Here is a 26,735-nt window from a genome sequence, read left to right as displayed (position 1 = left end):
AAAAGTGCAGTAGATTCTAGCTATTGTTGGGAGAGTAAGGGCATGAGAAAATATTGAAAGGGAGAGAGGCTTGGAGGTAGATCTCACTATGGATGAGCTTTTGACTAAATGCTTGTTGGAAATACAACTATTGAGCAAAGCAGCATCGCATTGGTAGTCTCACTACTAGCTAGTCAAGGTGTTACACTCAACATGCGTAACCAAACCAATATATCCATCATTGCAAATAAAATTGAAAAATATCAAGCACAAGACAATACTTATAGCCTCATAGAGAAAATTGAGTAGGTATGTGAGGCCAACAACCTCTAGGATGTGGCCCAATACACATAAGCTTTTGGGTTATGCCAAGGAGAAAAAGAACATGCCTAGTTCACTGAGATTCTTTGAAAGAGGGATTTGCAAAAAATCTAATTATCAAATTGATGAATGTCAATCAGAAGGACAAAGAGAAGATACGTGATTTTATTACCCACATTTGAAGTCTCCATAAGAGGAATCAAATTGCTGAATGACCCACTCAAAAGTGATATCCATTGTGTTTGTTAATGGAATCAAGGATGATGAACTCTTTAAAGCAAGAAATTCAAGTTTGCAAAGAGACATGGTAGCCAAGGTCATTCAATAAGCAATGCGTGTGGATGACTTATTAAAGGAGAGAAACACCAAAGCTATTCAGCCCATAGGCAACCTTACCATCCATAACAAGAGAGTTATAATCCATAGTGACCACCTCCTATAGATATCTAGGACAAAGAAACATGCATAGTTATCATGCAAGAAATGGCAGGGCTTAAGTAGGAGCTTGCAAAAATTTGGGAAGCACTACAACAACCCATAAGACCACACATTTAGTGTTTCCATTGCTATAGCAACCACATTTTGCCAGAATGTCCAGATCCATGATCACACACCTATATGAGCTACGAAAGAATAGGCCATGAGGAAGTACATCACCAATCATTGAGAAGAGTGCCATATGCTTAGCCTTATCCACATCCATACTATCCCATGAATATATAGTTTAATTATGGAAGAGTAGCTCCACTTACTCTACCTACACCTAATGACAAGTGACCCATAGCTCCTAAGGTTGACATCAATCCAATAGGAATACCCAAACCATCGGGACCTATACTCACCCATTCACCAAGTGACGTTCTAGTACACTTAGTGGAAGAACCACAAAGAGGAAATGAATGTAAATCCTTACATCACTTATGACAAAGAGGGATATGTAATCTTGATGGATTTTTAATCAATTCTAGTCATGGCTTTAAGTAGGGGATGAGGTCGAGGTATACGGAAAAACCTAGCACAAGAGCCCTTGACCTATTGGGCATGTGGTTACCCAATACATATATCATCTAGCTCCTCTTTCTAGATTGTGACTCTCTCTCTCTCTCTCTCTCTCTCTCTCTCTCTCTCTCTCTCTCTCTCTCTCTCTCTCTCTCTCTCTCTCTCTCTCTCTCTCTCTCTCTCTCTCTCTCTCTCTCTCTCTCTCTCTCTCTCTCTCTCTCTCTCTCTCTCTCTCTCTTCAAGTAGCTATGGTCAAATCCAATAGCTTGCTAAGGGTACTCCACCCTTGGTCTTTGAGGCTTTGCAAATTTTGATGTATGACCTCCTCAGTCAATCAACTTATATCAAAGTTGGTTGTGGCTTCAAATTTGCTCAAGGACTCCTATTGTAGGTCCCAATAAACTTCTTAATGAATCTATCTCCCTTCCTCTTGTTGGGTTGTCTTTAGTTGGCTTCTAGATTCACGAGTTCTATGGTCTTATATCTCAAAAGGGTAGTGGGGATGTTCTCAACTATTGATTGCTCTTCTATGCATCTAGGATTACAAAATCCACATTTCACAAGGGTTGGGATCTCTAGATCATTGCATAATCACAAATATAGGTTTCTTTGGCCCTTAGTTAGGCACATAATCACCAAGCTCTCTTGCAAGATTTAGACCTTCTAAGTTAAAGTGATCTTCTCCTCTTGTAGATTTTTAAAGCTTCTTTGAGAGCTTGTTCCATGTTTTAATTTAGCATGTTTCAACTCTTTTTTTGGCTTCCTATTTGTGATGGTTTGGTTTTTTTTACCAAGTTTCTTAACTTCCTTGAGTGTAAATTTAATATGTTATTCCGAATGGTCTTTGTGTCTTCTCAAAAACTTGCCTAACACTATATGTTTGGTTTGGTGTATCTCACTTAGGTTCCATCTAATGTTCCCTCAAGTATCTTAGATCCTTAGTTTACTTTGTTCAATTGGATCTTAGTCTCGAGGCTTTAGCACAACTATGTTCCCCTTAGGTTGTCTAGGATAACTCTTTAGGGTTTGGAAGTTTCTACGATTAGGTTTGGTACTTTGTTTAACCTTGGGCTCCACAACTTATATGATGCAAACACTTCTACAAATGCACAACCAAACCAGTAGCTTTCCTTGTGCTTAGTCATTGCAAGACTTATGAATGGTATGATAGTGTTTTTGTGTGCAACCAATTTCAATTCAGTTATTACAGGTGCCAATTCAAGTGCCAATCAAACTTGTGGTGGTGACAACATTTGACTTCTCACAATTGAGGCCCAACTCCACTAGTCCTTGGTCCTTTGGGGATGTCTAGAATCCAAATTTGCTATCAAGAGGAACCTCTAGTTCCTAGTTGTGGTTGTGTTGTGTATGTAGGCATGGTCATGTAGAATCGAGATAGGCAAGCAAGTGATGATGTGGTTTAGGGTGAGCAATCAAGCAAATAGTGAGTGATCAAACAAGTAAGAAAGTAGACATACTAGCATACAATTGTGGTGATACCAATAACAAGTAAGCACGCATGTGATGATGTGGAAATGTTAGTCAAGAAAGCAATCATTGGTGGTCAAGTAAGCAAGCATATATTCATGGTTAAAGCATACACACACAATTGTGGTGATACTAATAACAAGCAAGCACACATGTGATGATGTGGCAATGTTTGTCAAGCAATTAATTAGTGGTAGTCAAGTGAGCAAGCATATAGTCATAGTTAAAGCATACATACACAATTGTGGTCACTCAAGCAAGCACTCAAGTAAGCAAGCATGCATGCAGGCAAGTAGGCATGAAAATAATCAAGTAGGCAAGCATGCAAGTGATGATATGACCACTATATTCATGCAAGCAAGTAGATTGAGAACCAAGCAACTAGGCAAGCTAGTGATGATGTAGTAGTGTTAGACAAGCAAATAAGCAAGCTAGTGATGATTTGGTAGTGATAGACAAGCAAGTATACAATCTAATGATGATGTGGCAACTGTTGCAGACAAGCGTGCATGCAAGTAGACAACCTAGTCATTGTGAATTTGTGACATTTTCTTAGATTTTTTTTGCTAGAAAAAGCCAATTTTTAATGAGCTCTCTTCTTTCTTCAGCTCTCCTATGGATATTGCTTTGTCTCTTGGCCATGAGATGGATTGGAGAGAAGGTTTAGATTGGAAGGGTGGCCTTCTTATTTCATTAAAGAGTGTTGGGGGTAAAGGCACCTGTGCCTAACCGCTAGTGTATTCCATACACTAACAATACCCACACACCTATACACTACAGGTGGCGGGTGCCCATCACTGTCAGTTCATTATTTATTCTCCCGGTCTTCCATCATAGCTCTTGCTTGTACTTGCATGGCTTCTCCCTACAACTAGTATCAAAGATGAGATCGAGGAGCCTCGCCCAACATTTGCTTTAGCCTTGTGACAATACCTACAATAGTTCACTCATGTTAGCCATGGCTTCTTCTGCCTGAGGTATGCATTGAGCTCTGTCTTCTAGCCTATTAAGGCTTGCTCCAAGGGTGCAAAAGACCTTTCTTATTAGTGTTTAAGCCTCAATATTGAGCAACACGACTAGTATGTAGGGTAGCCAGCCCAGTATGATTTGCACCTAGCTGTCTAACCCCCTTTTCTGATCAGTTTAGTGCATCTCCTAGCTCCTGTGTGGCACCTGACACTCCTTGGCACTTGGGAAACTTCTTGGACACTTCCTCGACATTGAACACTTGTTTTGGAGCTCCTATGCTCTATTATTGTTGTATATGGACCTTAAAGCTTGCAACTAAAAATAAGTTCTAGCAGACCTACTCTAACATACTTAGAATAGTTTCTTCTCATTTCATGCTCCCGACTTATGCTTCATATATCTTGGTTGCTTAAATGGCCATGTACTTGATGTTTTGAGCTTGCATTTCTCATTTGGCATTTAGTTTTGTTCTAGTGGGAGCTACTTTGCACTTGAGTAGAGCTTTGGGTTTAGGCAGTTGAGCTTACTTTAGTGGGACCATGGGACTTAGTTGAGTTATGTTTATGCTCTCTAGATGCTATTTAGATGTAGTTGTTGCCTAGTGGGCTGATTTGATTCATGCTTTGAGCCCACACCTATCTCTATCAGAGTGATGTATTCATCCAACTTGGTATACAAACATAAGGCCCCCCTCACACACTCGGTCATCCAACATATTGGGTGGGAGGATTGGTAGGAGTTGCAATGCCGATGGATGCTTAGTGTACTACTGTTGCATAATGGATTCAAAACCACATGGATAGTGCGATGATGGCATGATATTGAGTGCAATTGAATCTTTGAAGCTCAAGTATATATCTTGCCAATTCGGGATTCAATTGAGTGTGTGTGCATATATGTCATTATCCATGAGTGCAATTCATTCTATGGTTAAATTCAATCTAAATATGAGCCATCAAATTCTGAGCATTGGATACTTAATTCCAAGTTCTGACCTCTAGACTCTTAATTAAGGTTAATTGATAACTTAAAGGCTATGATTAATTTTATATTTTGAAAAAAATGAGAAAATATTAAAAATTTTGATTGTAAATTTACTTACTCAGTCAATTGTGTATTTAGGAGTTCTCTTTCACTTTGAGATACTATATACATGACAAGTATGCATATTAGATGTATCTCTCTCTAACACGTTGAGTTTGACAGCTCGGTATTGGTTTCATGCTTATGACTATTAATGGTTTGGACACATCTCATTTCTTGTAGGATATACATGGTAGATCAAATCTTATTAGTTGATTGGTCACATTTAGCTTTGGGTTTTACTATTGTCATTACTTTTAGCTAAGTCTATGCATCATTTATGAGGGCATATGCTCTGACTTAACCATCATTATTTGGAAATTAGTGGATAGCCTCTCTTAGACATTGTATTGCCTGTGCTTTTGGATAGTTTTGTCGTAATTTATAACAACATGTTTATCTTGGATTGTGCTTTCATTTCTGACATTATGGCTAGTGGATCGAATGATAGAACTATCTTCAATATTGATAAGCTAGATGGTACCAACTATAGCTTTTGGAAGGGAAAAATATGGCAGGTTCTAGTGCAAAAATTGTAGATTATGCCATTGAAACATGAGGGTGTAAAGCCCAAAAGTATTAATGTAGAGGATTGGGACAAACTAGATGAGTTATGTAAATCTACAAGCATTTTGTCACTCTCTAAGCAGGTCTACTATACTATTGTCTTTGATGGGTAGACCACTTGGCAGTTATGGGATAAGATTCGTACTTACTATGGTAAGCAGAGCCCTATCTCTCAAATATTCATTGAAGCAACTCATGGGCCTTCATATGAAGGCAAGGACCTCCATATCTGCCCACTTAAATGAATTTCATTCTATTTTCAGCCACTTGCCTTCATAGGGGATTGGATTCTTGCTGGTTACATTACTTGAGCCATGGGACACATTTCCTAGTGCTATATGTACAAATATGCTTGTTGATGGGCTGAAATTACAGGATGTAGATGGTGCACTCCTGAATGAAGAGGTTAATCAAAAGAATATAGATGCTTCCTGCACCTCTCATGCTTTGACAATCAGAGGTAATAATGGTAGGAGCAATACTGACTGTTGTGGGAGAGAAAGTAGGGTCATATTTGGCCATAGTACCATAAAATGCATGATGACAAGCACAAGGAAAAGAAAAAGGGTAAAGTGTAGAAAAATAATGATGATTGTAGCATTGTCCCTAGCAAGTCCAACGTCTAATGATGATTATATACTTGCAACTTCTTCTCTTGATGTTTTGTAGTTGGCTGATGCCTTGTCCACTTATTCTCAATGTTGGTTGATTGATTCAAAGGCTTCATTTCATGTCACTCCTCATTGAGAGTGGTTCCACTCCTACCGCGGCATGACAATATTTGTTTGAATGGGTAATGGCTATATTGTTGATATTGGAGATGTCCAACTATAATTTTCTTCAGGTAGCATGTCTACTTTGCATAATGTGTGCCATGATCCGGCTTTAAGTAAAAGCCTACTTTCAATTGGATAGTCGGATGATGCAAGTTATGTTGCATATTTGGTGATTCCTCATGGAAGCTTACTTGTGTGAATTTTATATTGGCATTAGGTGCCAAGTCTAGCACCCTTTATTCCTTACTTGTATCTAGCTCTATCGACCATGTTTTGGTAGTGGTTGTAGTACCACATGTATCATTATGGCATCCTCATCTTGGGCACATGTCATTAAAGGGAATGAAAATGCTTACTCATTTGTAGTATCTTTCATCCCTTGATTATAAGTGTTTTGATTCTTGTGATCATTGCCTTTATGGTAGGCACACTTGTAGTTTGCATAAGAAGTTTGACATTATGTGTATGGGTGAGCCTCTAGCTCTTGTTCATTCTAATGTTTGTGGATTTATACCCTATAAGTTGCCAGGTGGTGCAAAGTATTTCATTAGTTTTATTGATGATTGCTCACATAAGGTTTGGGCATATCTCGTAGAGCAAAAGTTAGAAGTCTTGGCTACATTTCAGCATTGGCTTGCTCTTGTTGAGAATTGGTCTAGGTATAGGTTGAAATAGCTACAATCTGACAATGGGTGAGAGTATGTATTTAAATTCTTTGAGCGGCTATATAATGAGAGGGATATTAAGTATTAGTTGACTTCTCCATACATCCCATCCTAGAATGGTATTGCTAAGCGCATGAATAGAATAATTCAGGAGTAAGTCCGTAGCTAGGCAAGCTTATTGTAGCACATTGGGACTAAGGTAGTGACTACTATTGTACATTTGATTAATTGATCCCCATGCACTATTATTCACAATGAGGTCATTGAGGAGATATGGTTTGGTATCATATGCTCATTTTTGCATATTTGGGTGCAAGGCTTATTACCATATTCCCAAGGACAAGCATAATAAGCTAGATCCTAAGTTTGTGAAATGCATATTTCTTGGTTATGGAGATACATGTGAGATGGGCTATCACCTATAGGATTCGTAGGCTCACTAGGTCATTTGTAGCCATGATGTTGTTTTCCATGAGAAGAAAATACATAAGCGACTTGAGTAGGTCATTGAGGTATGCAAGGTGATTCAATTTTAAGAGGAGTCTCTTGTTATTGTATAGCCAGCTAGACAACTTGCAACAGTTGATGCTCTGGTGGCTCAAAACCATGATGTTAGACAAGAGGTGGTGCACAGATCGAACACTGTATACACGTGTAGTGAGCGTCGGAAGGTCCCCAAGAACAAAAGAACTCTACTTTTTGCACAAAAAACAATAAAGAAAGCTTGCACGACATGAAGCAAGAGACAAATTGGGTGCAATCTCCCCTCATGCCTTGTGTGAGCACTCCACAAAGCATGTATTTTATATATTATTCATCTTCAAGCTCAAAAAATAGCCCAATTTACAATTAGCACGCTTTAGCTTTTGTGTTTGCTTTTGTGCCACTAAAGAATTAAAGCTATTGGGCGCCCAAGAAGTCAGGCGGTATCCAAATACAATGTCCAATACAAATATTTAAATCGTGCGTCCATGAGCATACAAAAATAATAAATAAATATCAAGTGCTTTAATAAATAAGCGCGTCAAAATATGGACGCCATGCCTAAGATACGCGCCCATAAAAAATTGATGATAATTTGAATACATGCTATTCTCCAATGCTTCCCAATGCCACCGCTGCTTGCTCTACACATCAACTAAAGAATTCACAATTGTTAGAAACATAATATAATTAAACCGACAAAAGTGAATACCTAGCTGTCTTCAGCTACAAAAATAAATTGGTTAGAACTCAATCCTAACCTTAATTTATTACGAGTGCACACTCTAAACTCATAAACGTTTATTAATTTAAATATGTATTTTGCGGAATCACCCACTTACACATTAAATTAACAAAACGTCCGAAAAGAATAGGCGTCCCCATCGACTTTTCGCACAAAGAATCCACCTTATGTATGAGCCCCGGTAATAAAATTTTACGGAATCCACCACAAAACCTCACGGAATCCACCGTGGAATATGCCTCCTGGCATTATACCCCCGGGGTGGGATAGCAATTGTCCTCAATTGCTATTAGCTCAATGTGGAGCTAACAGTGTGGGAAAAGCACTTAGGTCTCTAGCGTGCATCCATTGGGCCTCTTTAACAGTATGATTTTTAAACTTGACCAAATATCTAGAATGTCTACGGCCAGTTCTAGTGGTCATAAAGTCAGTATCTATAATAGTTTTAGGCTTAAGGATTTCAGTTTCATCGTCTAGCAAAGGAGGGTTTTCATAAACATGGTGTATAGGTAGTTATCCTCTAAAGGGTCATAATAAACTGATATGGAGGGTGTTGTGGATTTTCCAATGTTGTGGTAATTCTAGTTTAAATGCATTGTCATTGATTTTGTGTATGATCTTGAATGGGCCATAAAATCTAGGTACTAATTTGACAACGGGGTGTTTATCTACACTTTGTAATCTTTGTTTTTCAATTCGTAACCAAGCATAATCATCAGCTTTAAAACTCATAGCTTTTCTTTTCTTGTTTGCTTGTTTTGTGTATGATTGTTGGGCTTTGGCAATCATATCTTTAACTTCGAAGGTCAATATGTTCAAGCCAACAACCCTTGAAGATGCAATTTCCTTGGCCCATGACACTGAAGACAAAATTCGCGGACGAGACAAGCAATCACAACAATTCCCAACTAATGGTAACTTTGATTCTAAACAATTCAAATCAAATTTTCGAAGATTCAATCAAAGTTGTTTTCTTCCATCTTCATTCCGTAAATCTTGGACACAACCACCTGCCTTGCCATCAAACACAAATCCAAACCCTAAGCCATCCCTATAGTCAAATCCCAACATTCCTAAACTTCCTGCCATTACCAATAATGTATCCAAAGCAAAACCCATAGTTTGTTATAAATGTCATCAACCTGGACATCTAGCAGCCAATTGTCAATCCAAAAAGCCATATGTTCATATCAATTATCTGGGAGCAATAGAAGATGAAGAACGTGAAGAAATGCCGGACTTTACGGAAGAAGATGACGACATTGGTACTACTTCTGATACTTTGCCAGGTATGCCAACTCCCCATTCATTATTAACAATGAAATGTTTTGTGCATGGTAAAGAAAAGACTATTTTACATGATGATGGGAGCACACATGACTTTATTTCTGTAAAATTAGTCAAAGAATTGAATTTACATACTGTTTCTACACATTATCGCATCAAGGCTGCATTCCTAGGTACAAGATATAATGGAACACAAGAGGTGCATAATTTAGAAATTAAAATTGGTGATTATACTGAACGAAGAAATTTCTTAGTTGTACCTTTGCAGTCTAGTGACATTATCTTAGGAATGCCCTGGCATCATCAATGCAATCCTGACATAGATTATTCTACGCATTCAATTAAAATTTATTTTCAAGGAAAACAAATCACACTGCATGGTATGCACGCTTCCAATAAATTTCCATTGCTTACTCATACTCAAGCTAAACGTGCATAACATAAAAGTTGCAAATCCTATTTAATATGGGTGAATGAAATTCAAGCTAAAGAAAACCAAATGCATCCTAGACATGCACAATTTCTTTCCCAATTCCAAGATTGTTTTGTTGCTGATTTACCACCTGGATTACCACCTTCACGTCCTGAAGATCATAAGATAGATTTAATTCCTGGAACACAACCACCATGTAAAGCACCATATAGACATAACCAAATTGAACAGAAAGAAATTCAAAACCAAATAGACGATTTACTTAACATAGGATTAATTAGACCTAGTAGTTCTCCATTTGGTGCACCTGTCTTATTAGTGAAGAATAAAAATAATACTTATTGCATGTGCATTGATTATCGTTCCCTAAATAAAATTACTATTAAGAATAGATACCCGATTCCTAGGGTAGATGATATTATCGATAAGCTACAAGGATCTACCATATTCAGTAAGATAGATCTTAAATCTGTATATCATCAAGTAAGATTGGACAAATCTGATATATTCAAAACTGCATTTAGAACATAATTTGGACACTATGAATTTCTCGTTATGCCTTTCGGTTTAACTAATGCACCAGTCACATTCAGTCGTATGATGAATCACATATTTTTGAAACATCAGCATTGTGTCATTGTTTTCTTTGATAACATATTAGTTTTCAGTAAAAATGAGCATGAGCATGAGCATTATGAACATTTGTCTTTAGTTTTTAAGTTATTAAAAGACAATCAATTATATGCTAACCCCGAAAAGAGTAAATTCTTCCAAATAGAAATTGAATATCTAGGACATATTATTTAATCAGAAGGTATTAAAGTCGACCCTAAAAAGATAGAAGTAATTTTAAATTGGTCGATACCCAAAAATGTGCATGAATTACGTTCTTTTCTAGGTCTTGCTAGCTTTTACAGAAAATTTGTTAGGAATTTCTCATTACTTGTATTACCTTTGACAAAACTCTTAAAGAAGGGTATCGTGTATAATTGGTCTGTCAATCAACAAAAGTCCTTTGATTTGCTGAAACATGCTTTAACTCATGCTCTTGTATTACAATTACATGACTTCAATAGACCATTCTTCTTAGTAGTTACTAACGCTAGTGGATCTGGCATAGGAGCAGTCCTTATGCAAGATTCTCATCCCATAGCTTACTCTAGCTGCAAACTCAAACCATCTGAACTTAAATATTCTACCTATGATAAGGAATTGCTAGTTGTAGTACAAGCCTTACGTTAATGGAAATATTATTTAATTGGATCTGAATTCATGATCAAAACCGACCCAACAAAGCATTAGACATCTCCTTAGTCAACCACAAATATCTGACCGACACATTAAATGGGCTACTTTTATTCAAAGTTTACATCCCCTTATACAATATCAACCTGGAAAAGAGAATGTTGTTGCTGATGCTTTGAGTAGAAGACCGACAATTCAAAATATTTATGTGATATCATTTGATTCCCTTATTCCTATGAAAGATACTTATCACCAAGATCCTACTTTTCAAGTTGATTGGAATAAACTAGTTGTAAATAAATGGATTCCTATTGATTCATTGCCTTACACTAATGGATTTATGTTTTATGAAAAAAGATTATGTGTGATTGTTCCATTTCGATCATTTATTTTGCATGAAATTCATTGTCCCCCATATCAAGGTCATAGAGGAATTATATCTACTTTGCGTACATTGATTGAAGAATTTTATTGGCCACGTATGGACACTGATGTATCTAATTTTGTATTTGAATGCCTAATTTGTCAATGAGTAAAAAGACACCATGGCAAACAATATGGTTTACTAATGCCATTATCCATTCCATCACGACCATGGGAACAGATTTCAATGGATTTTATCACTGGTCTACCTAACACTAAAGCTAATCATGATATGATTTGGACTGTTGTAGACAGGTTCAGCAAACAAGCATATTTTATTCCGTGCAAGAAAACCTTAACTGCATCTCATCCTGCTCAATTGTTTTTTAAAACAATTTTTACTAACCATGTTTACCAAAAGTAATTATTTCTGATCGTGATTCTAGATTCTGTAATAATTTTTGGATCACATTGTTTGCTAACTTAGGAACAAAGATTGATTTTTCATCTGCATTTCATCTTGAAACAAACGATCAAACAGAAGCTACTAACGGTACTATTTTAGATCTTTTGCATGCTTACACCATTTCAAAACCACATACATGGAATACATATCTACATTTACTTCAGTTTACATATAATAACACACCACATACAGCTACAAAGAAAGCACCATTTGAAATTATCTATGGATATCGATTACCTACATCTGTTACATCGTTATCAAACAAAATTCAAACTGCTGATGATTTTGCTAATATGCATGCTACTATTTTTGAGCATTCCAGAAACGTTCAATATATTGGAAAATAGGTTCACGATCCCTTTGTTGTAGAAGATCCCATTGCTTGATTGCTTTTTCATGGAATCAGGGAGGAAGGAAATTATGCAAAAATTTCTTTTGGAAAGTCTCCCAAGTAGTGGGGCAATCAATGCTTTTGCGGACCACAGTCCACCATAAGGATGCTCGGTCAACTAAATGGTTAGTGACACATTTAATTTTGTCTTTCTTAGCATATGTTTCTTCATGGAAATAATCATCAAATTGACTGATAAAAGCAAGGACAGTCTTTCCATCGCGTGATCCATTGAAAGTACAAAATTTGAAGTTTCTTTTACTTATCTTTGTTTCTTTTCGAATAGATTGGGCTTCAAGTGTTGCATCGATGGTACATCATATAAGATCTTCAGGTTGCGATCCATCTTGGTCGGTGGTAGATCGTTGTAGATTGGCCAATTGAGCTTGCAAAGCTTGTCGTGCTCTTCGTTCCTCTTGAAGTTACATCATAATCAAATCCAACTTTTGCTCCATTGTTGGTTTGGGTAGATCACCTTCAGCCATAAAATCTTCCATGGTTTGATCAGTCATCCTGCAAAATTCCAAAAGACCTCACACACTCGAAACCTTGTTAGCGGGATGAGAGTAGCTCAAAGGCGGGTTTACAAGGCTTGTACATTTTCTTTAGTTTGGCTTTTGTAGTATTTCTCCTTTACGATTGCGAAATTCGATGTCACAACCGTCTTCCAAGAAAGTAATTGTGCGTATAGACTGCGTGTTGATGATTGTTTGCTGTATTCTGCTTCTATCAGTTCACAAGTGTGAACAGGGGCTTCCAAAGAGTAGTAAATTGAGTCGTGTGTTGCTGAATACGAACTGCCTTTATGATAGTTGTTGAAGATGACTTTTAGGACCTTAGTGACTAGTGACTTTAGTCTTTTGGTGACTAAGCGTGAATTTGGAGGACTTTAGGACGTTTTCGCCAGATTCGGCGACGGGCAGTACATGCTGTCGCCGCCGACGGTTGAATTTGAGGATTGAAGCTTTTAAGTAAGCTTCTTGTGAAGCCTAATAAACTTATTATGAAAGCTTGAAGAGCTAGGAATGAAATTTCTTATCTGTTTTCAACGACTTCATGAAGGAACTTTTCGCGTGGTCCTCCACCTGTGCAGAGGCCGGTCCCTCGCGATCTGAGTGTACAACAGGAGGTTCTTGACTGCTAGGAACACGCTGGTATCGACCCTTTGCCACGAGACTGATTGTAGAGCTCAATCGTTCCAGGAGCTCCGCTTTCGCGTGAGATGGTAAGTGATTGGAAGCTCTTGATCTCAGTTTCGCTTTGATACCACTGGTGCACAGATCGAACGCTGTATGCGCGCGTAGTGAGAGTCAGAAGGCCCCCAAGAACAAAAGAACTCTACTTTTTGCACAAAAAACAATGAAGAAAGCTTGCACGACATAAAGCAAGAGACAAATTGGGTGCAATCTCCCCCCATGCCTTGTGTGAGCGCTCCACAAAGCATGTATTTTATATATTATTCATCTTCAAGCTCAAAAAATAGCCCAATTTACAATTAGTATGCTTTAGCTTTTGTGTTTGCTTTTGTGCCACTAAAGAATTAAAGCTATTGGGCGCCCAAGAAGTCAGGCGGTATCCAAATACAGTGTCCAATACAAATATTTAAATCGTGCATCCATGCGCATATAAAAATAATAAATAAATATCAAGTGCTTTAATAAATAAGCACGTCAAAATATAGACGCCATGCCTAAGATATGCGCCCATAAAAAATTGATGATAATTTGAATACACGCTATCCTCCAATGCTTCCCAATGCCACCGCTGCTTGCTCTACACATCAACTGAAGCATTCACAATTGTTAGAAAAATAATACAATTAAACCGACAAAGGTGAATACCTAGCAGTCTTTAGCTACTAAAATAAATTGGTTAGAACTCAATCCTAACCTTAATTTATTACGAGTGCGCACTCTAAACTCATAAACGTTTATTAATTTAAATATGTATTTTGCAGAATCACCCGCTATGGAATCACCCACTTACACATTAAATTAACAAAACGCCCGAAAAGGATAGGTGTCCCCATTGACTTTTCACACAAAGAATCCACCTTGTGTATGAGCCCCGGTAATAAATTTTTACGGAATCTACTGCAAAACCTCACGGAATCCACCGTGGAATATGCCTCCTGGCATCAAGAGGTATAAACCCCACAGCTTGTTTTGCGATGGTTTACTAGAGATATATATTAGCTTGATTAGTTTGCACTCTCTATGGATTATGTTATGGTGACAAATGTTGGTGAACATTTTACCTATGATGAGGTCATGCATAGAGGTGATAGTCACTCTTAGGAGAGGGCCATGCAATCAGAGTAGGACTCATTGTAGAAAACTCATATGTGGGATTTGGTTCCTTTGCTTATTGAAAAACGTGCTTTACTATACAAATGGATGTATAAGCTGAAAAGTATCCCTAGACACCCCAAGCAAGCCTATAAGGCCAGATAGTTTGCTAAGGGTTTTAAGCAAGAGCACGGTGCTAACTTTGATGAAGTCTTCTCTCTTGACATCAAGATGACTACTCTACGCTTAGTATTGTCTTTGGTTGTATAGCTCAATATTGGATCTTTATATTAGCAAGGCGGATGCCAATATGACTTTCTTACATGGGGACTTGCATGATGAGATTTATGTACAGTAGCCTAAGGACTTTGAGAGAACTCACACGGAATACCTAGTGTCCAAGTTGAAAAAGAGCCTTTAAGGCCCTAAGAAAACATGTAGGGAATTGTACCACAAGTTAGATGTTTTCATGCATTCACAGGGATATACTTGTAGTGATATGGATCCATATTTATACATGAAGAAGGCTCTTGATGGTAGCCTTATGATTTTGGTACTCTATGTGAATGATATGTTGATTGCTAGAAGGACTCATCATGAGCTTGATGCCTTGAACGACCAACTCAAGAAGAGCTTTTTGATGAAGGACATGGGACATGCCTCGCATATTCTTAGGATGCATATCACATGTGATTGCTCTAAGGGGCTCCTTTACTTCTCATTGAAGGAGTACATCTAGAAGGTCCTTGAGCAGTTTCATATGCAGGATGTTAAGACTATTGGCTATTCTTTACGTTCTCATTAAAATGCTAGTTCTCATTGAAGGAGTACATCTAGAACATCCTTGAGCAGTTTCATATGCAGGATGTTAAGCCTATTGGCTATCCTTTATATTCTCATGTAAAGGTTAGTTAGGCCTACGGTTTGCAATTTGATGAGTAGAAGGCTAAGATCCTTTATGCATTTGTAGTGGGCAGTTTGATGTATGCCATAATAGCTACTTGTTCTCTAGACATAGCATTTACATTGGGAGTTGTGGCACACTATATGGCTACACCTAGTAGATGATATTGGGATGCTGTGAAGAGTATCGTAAGGTAACTTAAGAACACTATAGATATGTGCATATGTTATTGTGTCTAGGATACAAGAGTTGTGAGATACATTGAATCTGATTGTGTAGAACATGTAGACAGTAGGAAGTCCACCTTTAACTATGTCTTTACTTTTGCTAGATGTACTATTTCTCGGATGTCCAAGGTGTAGAAATCACACATTCCATAACCAAACATTTTAGCATATACTCAACAGAAGAAGGCATGCATGAAATGCCACGAACATGGGATCAAACTTTCTTTGATCCTAAGTTCATCTTAGCACATAGTCAATATAAAATAGATATGCATGAAATGCCATGATCTTGGAATCAAACTTTCATTGATCTTAGATACTTGTGAGCAAGAGATCTTCTTTCAAAGTGCATCATAACTACAATCACGTTCAATCTCCTTGCTTCACAAAGGGGATTGATTGCGAGAATTGTCTACGTTGAGATACAATTGACTAGAAAGAGGTTGTTGGCATTTTAAGTTTGTCGAGACACACGGTTTTGTCTTTCTCAAACCTTTCATCATATTTCCTTCTCAATAAGTAGTTATTTCCTCCATCTTCACACACACACACACACACACACACACACTCACTCACTCACTCACACACACTCTCTCTCTCTCTGTGCTCCATTGTGGCACAAGACCCTTGTTTTGTGGTCACGTGTAAACTCTACAACTATACTAAGAATTTAGACATTTAGACATGAGAAATAAGGAATTCGTCAAGATCCAAACGAATAATCATCATGTTCTACAAAGATAGCGAGTGGGCAATGCAACTAGTCGGCTGACAAGTTTAGTCGGTCTTAGGCCTTTAAGTAGATGGTGTTAAGGTGATAAGAAGTTTCCTTAATCACATACTTAAGCGCTAGGGTTTTTGCGAACATATCGTGCCTTCCTTCTACTCTTGTCTCCCTCTTCTCCTTTGTCGCAGGCTTGGCAGCTCCGTCCTCAGCTTGCAACGCCTGCTACGCCATTGCCGCCCGCCACCATGGTAAGCTCCCTTCCTTCCCGCCTCCTTCCGGTGACCTTTCGATTCGAATCCTTTTGCTGTGTCATTGTTTGGCTTTTAGGGTTTTTGTCGTGTACTTCTCTGCATTTCTACTTCTGGACTGTCAGATGGTTAGGTCTCTTCGTTTTCTGTCTCCATGTCGAGCTTATTTTCGTGTTTTGGCCGATGTAACAGTTGATTCCCAAGAAGAATCGCGTGGAGGTTTACAAGTACCTCTTCAAAGGTTGGTCTCTCATTCTCTATCTTGCCTGTATTTTGCAAATTCCTTCGGCAGTAAAGGATTAATGTGTGTGCGAGGTCTCGCCTAGTTTGTGCTCTTCGATCATACATGCGTTTTCAGTAAAGTAATAATGTCTGCATGATGCCTGACGTAGTCAGATCTCTTTGAGAACATTTGCGTTTTTCCGGCAAATCTGTTCTGTTATAGATGATTACTGTTTAGGGGATCCCCAGTCTATCACTCCAAACCTAACGGCACATCTCACCGGCTCAAGCTTTATGCCACAGATTGTGCTTTGAAGGGATTTCTTAATCTGGGTAGGTAAGCTGCAGAGCAATACTTATATGCTTTTGACATGGATTTGCTATTCAGAGGGTGTGCTCTATGCCAAGAAGGACTATAATCTGCCCAAGCACCCAGAGATCGATGTTCCCAATCTCCAAGTGATCAAGCTGATGCAGAGTTTCAAGTCCAAGGAGTATGTGAAGGAGAATTTTGCCTGGATGCATTACTATTGGTACTTGACCAATGACGGCATTGAGTACCTGCGAACTTACTTGAATCTACCTTCTGAGATAGTTCCAGCCACACTCAAGAAGTCTACTCGGCCACCTGGTAGGCCAATGGGTGGACCTCCAGGCGATCGCCCAAGGTATGATTTTCAAAATGCCTTTCTGAAATTTGACAAACTATGAATATCATTCACAGCTATCAGAGATCAATATGTTTATTTTCATATCTGAGTGGCATTAAATAGGCCACTGTTTGATTTAGTGAGCTGCAACACATTATGAGGTCTATTATTGATTTTGACCATCTGTAATTATCTTGCAGAGGTCCTCCACGTTTTGAAGGTGATAGGCCAAGGTTTGGAGACAGGGATGGCTACCGTGGAGGGCCACCTCGTGGTCCTGGTGGTTTTGGAGACAAAGGAGGTGCACCCGAGGGCTTTCAACCCTCCTTCAGGGTGAGTTAATCCTCATATATATTGTGTTGATTCTGTTTTGCAATTGGGTAGTTCTGTGCTGGAGGTTCAACAAGCATATCATTGAAGTATTACTGATGGTTTCTCTTAAATAGGCACCTGGTGCAAGACCTGGATTTGGACGTGGTGGTGGGGGTTTTGGTGGTCCAGCTCCTTCCCTTCCCCAGTAATGCCTGGATGGCAATACCACCTGAGGAAACTCTAGACTACTGAGATTGGAACAATTTTGGAGGAATCATGCAGCTTTCTTGCGAGGAACATGTGCTTGATCTGATGGTAGCAAAGATGCCCACATTTTGGGTCTATGTAGCTATTTTGAGACACAATTTTACTTTCTAGTACTACCAATTCATCTTTTAGTCTGTCTTGATACCTTCTTTCCAAAGAGTCACATTGTAAGTTATCTTTAAACGTAAGATGAATGGTACTTGGCTTTTGACAGTTGCTGCTATTTGTGGCAGTTCAGGGTTGGGATGGCATATATTTGCCTGAGTTTTGAGTTAAGTGTTCTCATCTCAGCAGTTAATGAGGACCGCTTTTTTCAAATGTGCATTTGATTGGTAGTAGTCTTAACTGAAATGCCCAAGCTAGGCATGGGCCATCATAGAAGGCATTTATTATTCACAAGACTCAATCCCCTCCTATTCAAGAAGAAATCTTACGAATTGCTTTTACAGATGCATGACTGTTGTGGTTTTGAATTGAGGGTTCTGAACTCAGGAATTGTCATTTGAAGGGCAATGAGCATGGAACCATCACTGGTAAATTATTTTAAAACCAGGGCAGCCGTTATTAAAATAGTTTAAGCTGTTGCTCATGGGCCAACCCTATCAGTGCTGGAAATCCAGTAGGTTGATAGATTCTGAACTATCTGCCTCATATAGCTGCAAGATATTGTGTTCAAATTACCAATTGTGAGAGCTTGAATAAATATATGCTCGCAGCAAAATTGCCTCACATCTAACCTGGATTACACAATTTGATTTTCATAACAGTCCCATTCAAACTCTTGCCTTTTGACCTATATCCATGTCAAAAGATATGACAAAGGACAAGTCTAATAATAAAGATTTAAGGGTTGTATGAAAAAATACAAAGACCCAAAGGAAAATCCATCCCAATGGAGGATGAGATTTTGCAGCAAGTTTTTTTTTTTTTTTTTTTTGTAATGTGATATATATATCATCAAAAGGTAAAGAGAAATACAGCATCCCTAGGATGTAGTGTTGCCACTTAGGCCATAGAACTCAGTTTCCTATGAAAGAGTCTGAAAGTCCAATGCTTGGATTTCAAGGACCTGAGAACAGCTAATAACTCAGACTTGAGATGAGCTAACATAGAGGCAGGGCTAACCCTATCCTGGGGTCTAAACAGAGCAGAACTCCTCCTGTACCATATGAATTTGATTACAGTCACCGAGACCAAGCTGATCAGTGTCCAGGAACTTTTGTCCAGCTCCCCTCGGTCTGCAAAGAAGACAGTTGACATAGTAAATGAGCCTCCCAGATTGGCCCACCTGAGAACAGCTAATAACTCAGACTTGAGATGAGCTAACATAGAGTCAGGGTTAACCCTATCCTGTGGTCTAAACAGAGCAGAGTTCCTTCTGTACCATATGAACTTGATTACAGTCACCGAGACCAAGCTGATCAGTGTCCAGGAACTTTCGTCCAGCCCCCCTTGGTCTGCAAAGAAGATAGTTGACATAATAGTAAATGAGCCTCCCAGATTGGCCCCTTTAAGCCACCTTTTGACCTTCCTCCGAATCGGAGATACAAAATGACAATCCCAATACAACTTTTCCATCTCTGGGGATCTACCACAGAATGCACACAATGGAGAAACATTCATCCTCTTGGCAAGATGAGCGCGCAAGGGAAGCTTCTTCAAAGCAAGCTGCCATCTGAAAGAGTTTAGTCTGAAGGAAGGGGTGGTGCCCCAAATTCTTCTCATACTCTTCCACCCATGTACCTGGGCCATAGGGTATTCAGTTCTCCACTTAACTTGTGAGTTCATGGCAATAGCCAGAGATGGTGCTCTCAGGTCCTGCGCAGGCTTGTAGTGGATAATGTGCTTTCCAGATGGGCTGCGAAGATCTTTGAGGATAGAGTCATCCTTCCCTACTATAGAAGTAGGCCAGCCTTCTTTGACTTGTCCCAGGACGGCAACAACCCAGTCTCTCTCTGGTATTCAACTTGAAGTTTTTTGCTAGCCTATTCAGTTGATGCCATAGACCGTCTTGCTCACACTAGACGTCCTTCCAGACAGCCAGCCCTTTATCACGCAGCCTCTTAGCCAGTTTAGAGTCCCTGTGTACAGGTGCCTGAGGGGGGTCATAGGCATGTGGTGAAAACCAAATATTCTTGTAAAGGGCAGAGTCCCCTTGCTTGTAACCTCTTGATTCCCATTCAGCTCCATAAAGTACCTTTTGCCACATGGCCACCAATGCTTGGGTAATATCAGAATGCGATATTCTAACCTTCAAATGAGGGCAGGATAAGACATCTTAACAAGAGATTTTTGCCCACTGTGTCCCTTTAAGGTTGGCTGTTGTGTTTCAGTGACGGATAATTATAGCCCAGAGTTGATTGCTTTCTAGCCTTTATAGCAGGGTTAAGGATAAGGCGGGGACTTGCTTTCCAGGCTCTCAAGCCTGGCTTTGCCATTTTTCTTATCCTCCGTGAGGTTGTGCCAACTGATGTGGGATTGTGATCTGTCGCCTTGTGACATTAATGTGACATTAAAAGTGATATTTAATGTCACATTAAGGTCATAAATATGGAATGTGACATTAAAAGTGACATTTAATGTCACATTAAGGTAAATCTAGGGGAACATGCACGAGAATGACCGTTCGGGCCCTTGGGCGCTCGAACGGGGTTAAGGGGAGCCTAGAGAGTAAGGGAGTCCAGGAATAGTAGGACTTCAGGAAGTTGACGGTTGGCAAAGGGATCCAGGCAGAGGGCCAGCACTTATCTAGGCGTGGTTGGGAGGAGGAGGTCTCGTGCTTTTCATCGTTTTGAGTTTTTTGACTCTCCGTCATCTATCATTGGTATCAAAGCACCAGGCGACTGGCCGTGAAGAAAAACGAGGGGAAGAAGTGCCACGTCACATCGCGTGAGTACCTGGTGTAGTGAAAACGCGACGGGACGGGCCGTTGGAACGGGCTGTGAAGGAAAACAAAAGAGAAGCGCAGCGCCACGTCACATTAATGTGACATCCAACGTTACGGGCAGAAAAAGAAAAAGAAAAAATGTGGGTCGCGAGGACCAGATCAGGTGTGGAGCCGCCAACATCAGACGTGGATCATAAAAAAAACGTGATTCTGTCACGATTATTGCTGACGGGTTAATGCGACTGCTCTTGAGACGGATATGACTGCGACTGCTGTGAGAGGGACAGAAGAATGTCAAATACGACTGAAGTCAGGAAATTGAATTTCCAGCATGATTACTTCACTGTTCTAATCCGAGAAGATACAATCTGTTTCTTACTCTTCGGATTTCTTTCCAAATCAGCAACCACAGCCTGCAATTAAAAATCAGGGAAGTACTTTACTTGTATGCAAATTTCTTATTTTTGCTTTTCAATTCCAGTGTATTAATGGCAGAAAAAGGAAAAGAAAGGGTAATGGAAAGTTCTAGTTCCGGGGATCAACCTATGGTAGATCCCCATGAACCAGACATACAAGAAGAAGAATGGGAAGAATTTTTTGCCACACGAGAGCAATTCGACGATCTTACTGCTCGTGTGCAAACTCAGGGGGTTCAAATGGAATTTTTAACTCAAACACTTACTGAAATAAAATCTCAGTTAACTTTATTGTTGGAAAGAGATAAAAATAAAATAGAAATCTCGGATGTCCCATCTTCATCGAAAGATTTAGATGTGACTATGCGAGATTCTAAGGAACCCCAAACTTACCATAAATTGAGGGATAATCCAGTTCTAAAGGATATGAAACCACCTCAATTTTACGGGGAGGAAAAAGATAAGAATAAAGACACAATATTTAATTTCCTCAAAAAATGGGAAGATCTACATAAATTAAAAAATACCCCACCACATCTCCAAACACTGGAGGCTAGTTTAACTTTGGGGCCTAAAGCATATAAGTGGTGGCGAACTTTAAAGGAGGCGAATAAAATACCTGAAACTTGGGCTCAATTTGAATCCGTCTTTTTAAAAGAATTTCTTCCTGAAAATGAAATGGAACGAAATTGGGAAGATTGGGATTATGTCAGACAAAAGGAAAGACCCCTGTTGACATATCTGGAGGAATATCGTGAGATAATCCTCAAACTAGAAGGAATTGATGAATTCCAAAAAACAAGAGGATTCATTAGGGGACTGGATAAAGCCTGTAAAAAGGAAGTAAAACGGAGTTTACCTAAGACGCTTGAAGAGGCAATTAAATTTGCATTAATTTATGAAGATAGTATGCGTCCAGGTACTCACTAGTCTCACTGATACGGAGCCCAAGTCTAAGGAATTAAAAACCTCAATTTGTGGGCAAATTTAAAAGAAAAATGCCATTTTTAAAGGGTAGAAAACAACCTTTTGAAAAGAAACCATATATGAGGCCAAAGTTAAGTCATGATGCCTTTGATAAGGCCAAAAAAGAAAAATTGTGTTTTAATTACCTATCCCCTAACCATGCGGCTTGGAATTGCCCTCAAAAGAAAAAGAGGGAAGATAAAGGAAAAGATAAGGACAAGGGTAAGGGAAAAGAAAAACAAATCCATGTAGTGCAGACCTTAGAATTAAAGGGCCATGAAAAGTATAAATCTTTAGAGGTCTTGCACATGGATGTACATAAGTGTTGTATGTCAACTTCTATGTGGCAGCCTACTTTTGGGCCACATGATTTACTTAGAGTACATGGATTGATAGCTGGAAAAAGGGTTAGTCATGATTGATGACTCTGCCACACATAATTTTATAAATTATGCACTTGTCAAAAAATTGAAACTTCCCCAACAAAACAGTGAGCATCAATATGTTGTTCGTATGATGCAAGGCCAAGACAATAAAATATGGGATACAATGGTATCCAATTTGGAAATTGAGATTCAAGGATATAAAGATAAGCTTGATTTCCAAATAATGAACATGGAAAGAGCTGATATTGCTCTAGGGAGGGAGTGGCTATGGGGATTGGAACCATCCTTAAAACGTAGCTATCACCATAATACACTGGAAATTTGAAAGGGATGGTAAGACTTTTGTCATTCAAGGTGAACATGAAGTATCTGATAATCCTTTGCTGTGTTCTACTGAAGTTCAGAAGCTGATAAAGAAGGAAGTTTGTGAGGTATATATGCTATGGTCTCTTCCTGTACAGAATACTTTTACTTTCTGTAATATTAAGCAACAATTTTCTTATGTTTGTGAATTGAATGTTAATAATGAATTGAACGGTTTGTTAGATGACTTTAAAGATGTGTTTCCTTCTGATTTACCAAGTGGCCTTCCACCAGATAGGGGTGATATAAATCACCCAATTGATATAAATAAGGATACACACCCAATTTCAAAACCACCGTATAGGTTAAGTGAAACACAACATCAAGAAGTTGAAAGACAAATTAAGGATTACCTGGATAAAGGGTTTATTCAACCCAGTAATTCACCTTGGGCTTCACCAATTTTATTGATAAAGAAAAAAGATGGTTCTATGCGACTTTGTGTTGACTATAGAGCACTTAATAAAATAACGGTGAAGAATAAATTTCCTATGCCCAGAATGAAAGATCTTTTTGATCAATTGCAAGGGGCAAAATTCTTCACAAAGATAGACTTAAGATCAGGTTATCATCAAATAAGAATTAAGGCACAAGATGTTTCCAAGACGGCATTTCGTACTAGATACAGGCATTATGATTTTTTGGTGATGCCTTTTGGCCTCACTAATGCACCAGCTACCTTTATGAAGCTGATGAATAGTGTTTTACGGCCCTATCTAGGACATTTTGTAGTAGTCTTCTTAGATGATATCTTGATCTTTAGTAAATCAACAGAAGAACATTTGGAATACTTACAATTAGTATTCCAACTGTTAAGAACACATTCCCTTTATGCGAAGAAAACTAAATGTGAATTCTTTGCACAAGAGGTCAAATATCTAGGGCATATAATCTCGAAAGAAGGAATCAACATGGATCCAGAAAAAGTAAGAGCAATTATTGAATGGCCACCTCCAAGGAACCTGGAAGAGCTGCAGATCTTCCTAGGTTTATCTGGATTTTATCGTAGATTCATTCGAGATTATGCCAAAATAGCTGTTCCAATGACAGACCAACTTAAAGGGAAAGGGAAAAGTTTTAATTGGGGAACAGATTAAAATGAAAGTTTTCAAAAACTTAAGGTAGCTATTGCTACAGCTCCAGTATTATTAATAGTGGATCCCAATAAACCATTTGTGGTTGAAGCTGATGCCAGTGATAAGGCAATAGGCGCGGTCTTATTACAAGAAGGTCGACCAGTTGCTTTTGAAAGCAAAAAATTAGATAGTGCAAAACAGAACTACTTTGTTTATGAGAGGGACCTGTATGCAATAGTACATGCAATGAAGAAATGGAGGCACTATTTGTATGGTGCCAAACTTTTGATTTTATCGGATCATGAAAGCATTAAGTGGCTTAATGATCAACCAGATTTACACGGGCGTAAAGCCAGATGGGCCGAACTCCTCCAAGAGTTCGACTATGAGATCAGATATAGAAAATGAAAGTATAATATAGTAGCTGATGCACTCAGTAGAATGCCCATCATTAATGAATTGAGTCTTACTCAGTTCACTTCCAACTTGCTTGAATCTTTAAAAGGAAAATGCCAGGTTGATCCGGCATATTTCAACATATGGGAAGCAATAAAAAATGGAGATCCAATTGAAAGTGCTTCTACTGAGGAAGGAATATCTGAGGATGTTCAACAAGGAAATGGAGCATCAGGGGTTGCTCAAACTGGATTCAAGTGGAAGAATTTTACCATTGATAATGGTTATTTACTCTACAAGGGTAGGATATGTGTCCCGAAAGATATAGAAATAAGGCGCCAGATACTCTTTGAGTGTCATGATACCCCTAGTGCGGGACATCCAAGAGTTAATAAGACTTATAGTCTTATTAAAAGGCAGTTCTATTGGCCTGGAATGAATAAGGACGTCCTTGACTATGTGGTCAAATGTAATAAATGCCAGGTTAATAAAGCTGAAAAATTAAAAATGGGAGGACTTCTCCATCCATTAGAAATTCCTTCGGGAAAATGGGAGAGTATCTCCATGGACTTTATTGTTGCTTTACCTAGAACACAGAGGGGGCACGACTCTGTGTGGGTGATTGTGGATAGGTTAACCAAAATGGCTAGGTTTATTCCAACTTCAATTGATGTTAAAACACCAGAATTGGCTAGATTGTTCGTAGAGAATATATACCGATCATATGGCCTTCCGGCAAATATAGTTTCTGATCGTGATAGAAAATTTGATAGCCATTTTTGGCGTGCGGTATTTAGGAAATTGGATACTAAACTTAGTATGAGTACGGCGGATCATCCGCAAACAGATGGGCAAACTGAAAGGGTTAACCAAATTCTTGAAGATATACTTAGGGCATATGTAAGTAAAAGGCAAACTAATTAGGAAGAGTATTTACCGATAGCAGAGTTTGCATATAACGGTGCCAAGCACTCTTCCACTAGATATAGTCCATTTATGTTAATGTATGGGTTTCAACCCAGAGCTTCTTTTGGAGTAGGACTGCATAAGGAAAAGGTTCAGGCAGCTAAAGATTTTTTGGAGGATATGAATAGTATGTTAAAATTTGCTCAAGAAAATATTAAAAAAGCTCAAAATAGAGCTAGAGCATATGCAGATCCTCACCGAAGAGACATCTCCTTTGAAGGAGAATTGGTCTATCTTAAGGTGCCTGAACAAACTAAAACTATGAAAAAGGGACATTATCCAAAGCTTTCACCAAGGTATTGTGGTCCTTTCATAATACTTAAAAGGGTGGGAGAATTGGCTTACAAGCTCCAACTACCTGCTGGTAGTAAAATACATCCAGTTTTTCATGTAAGCAAATTAAGGAAGAAGCTGGGTGATTTGGATAATCTAATCTTAAATGATGATATTGAGGAGTTATTCTATGACCAATCTAATCCACATGAACCAGAAAAAATATTAAATGTTCGTAATAGACGAACGAGGAATACTATTTATCAAGAATATTTGGTTAAGTGGAAAGATTGTTCAGAAGAAAGCTCAACATGGGAGCGAGTAAGTACTTTAAAGAAAAGGTTTCCCGATTTACAGTTAGACCTTCCAAGTATCGTATTCGAGGACGAAACCGATTCTTAAGGGGAAGGAAATGTGACATTAAAAGTGATATTTAATGTCACATTAAGGTCATAAAAATGAAAAGTGACATTTAATGCCACATTAAGGTAAATCTAGGGGAACATGCACGAGAATGACCGTCCGGGCTCTTGGGCACCCGAACGGGGTTAAGGGGAGCCTAGAGAGTAAGGGAGTCCAGGAATAGTAGGACTTCAGGAAGTTGACGGCTGGCAAAGGGATCCAGGCAGAGGGCCAGCACTTATCTAGGCGTGGTTGGGAGGAGGAGGTCTCGTGCTTTTCATCGTTTTGAGTTTTCTGACTCTCCGTCATCTATCACGCCCTTATAGGACCATAGAAAGGCTCTCAGCAGCTTCACTTTTGCCCAGGATGTCGAGCTAAATGGGAGAATAGACCTTACATAAATAGTAGCTGATGCCAAAATACTCCTGGTAATTGTCAGTCTACCTGCAAAGGAGTAGGGAACATCCATCCATTTTTTAACTTTTCCTGGAACCTGCTT

The 26,735-nt window shown here is 38.8% G+C and overlaps 1 protein-coding gene across 1 annotated transcript; it reads left to right on the top strand.

The window, feature by feature from the left end:
- Positions 1-16,545: 16,545 nt before the first annotated feature.
- Positions 16,546-18,318, top strand: LOC148041926 (small ribosomal subunit protein eS10z-like). Its single transcript, XM_087684144.1, has 5 exons — positions 16,546-16,654; positions 16,847-16,895; positions 17,265-17,544; positions 17,727-17,859; positions 17,973-18,318. The coding sequence occupies exons 1-5, from the start codon at positions 16,652-16,654 to the stop codon at positions 18,045-18,047; spliced, it is 540 nt and encodes a 179-aa protein (XP_087540270.1). The 5' UTR covers positions 16,546-16,651; the 3' UTR covers positions 18,048-18,318.
- The last annotated feature ends 8,417 nt before the right edge of the window (positions 18,319-26,735 follow it).

Source organism: Lygodium microphyllum, chromosome 1 (assembly GCF_053477565.2).
Source record: "Lygodium microphyllum isolate KBCC chromosome 1, Lygodium_microphyllum_v1.1.10, whole genome shotgun sequence".
NCBI classification, from domain to species: Eukaryota; Viridiplantae; Streptophyta; class Polypodiopsida; order Schizaeales; family Lygodiaceae; genus Lygodium; species Lygodium microphyllum.
The sequence above is the reverse complement of the archived record's forward strand: the minus strand, read 5'-3'. Positions and strand labels throughout refer to the sequence as shown.

Excerpts from the sequence above, each read along its gene's own strand:
- LOC148041926 (XM_087684144.1), top strand. Across the intron at positions 17,545-17,726 it reads CCTCCAGGCGATCGCCCAAG|AGGTCCTCCACGTTTTGAAG; the intron begins GTATGATTTTCA and ends ATTATCTTGCAG. Across the intron at positions 17,860-17,972 it reads GCTTTCAACCCTCCTTCAGG|GCACCTGGTGCAAGACCTGG; the intron begins GTGAGTTAATCC and ends TCTCTTAAATAG.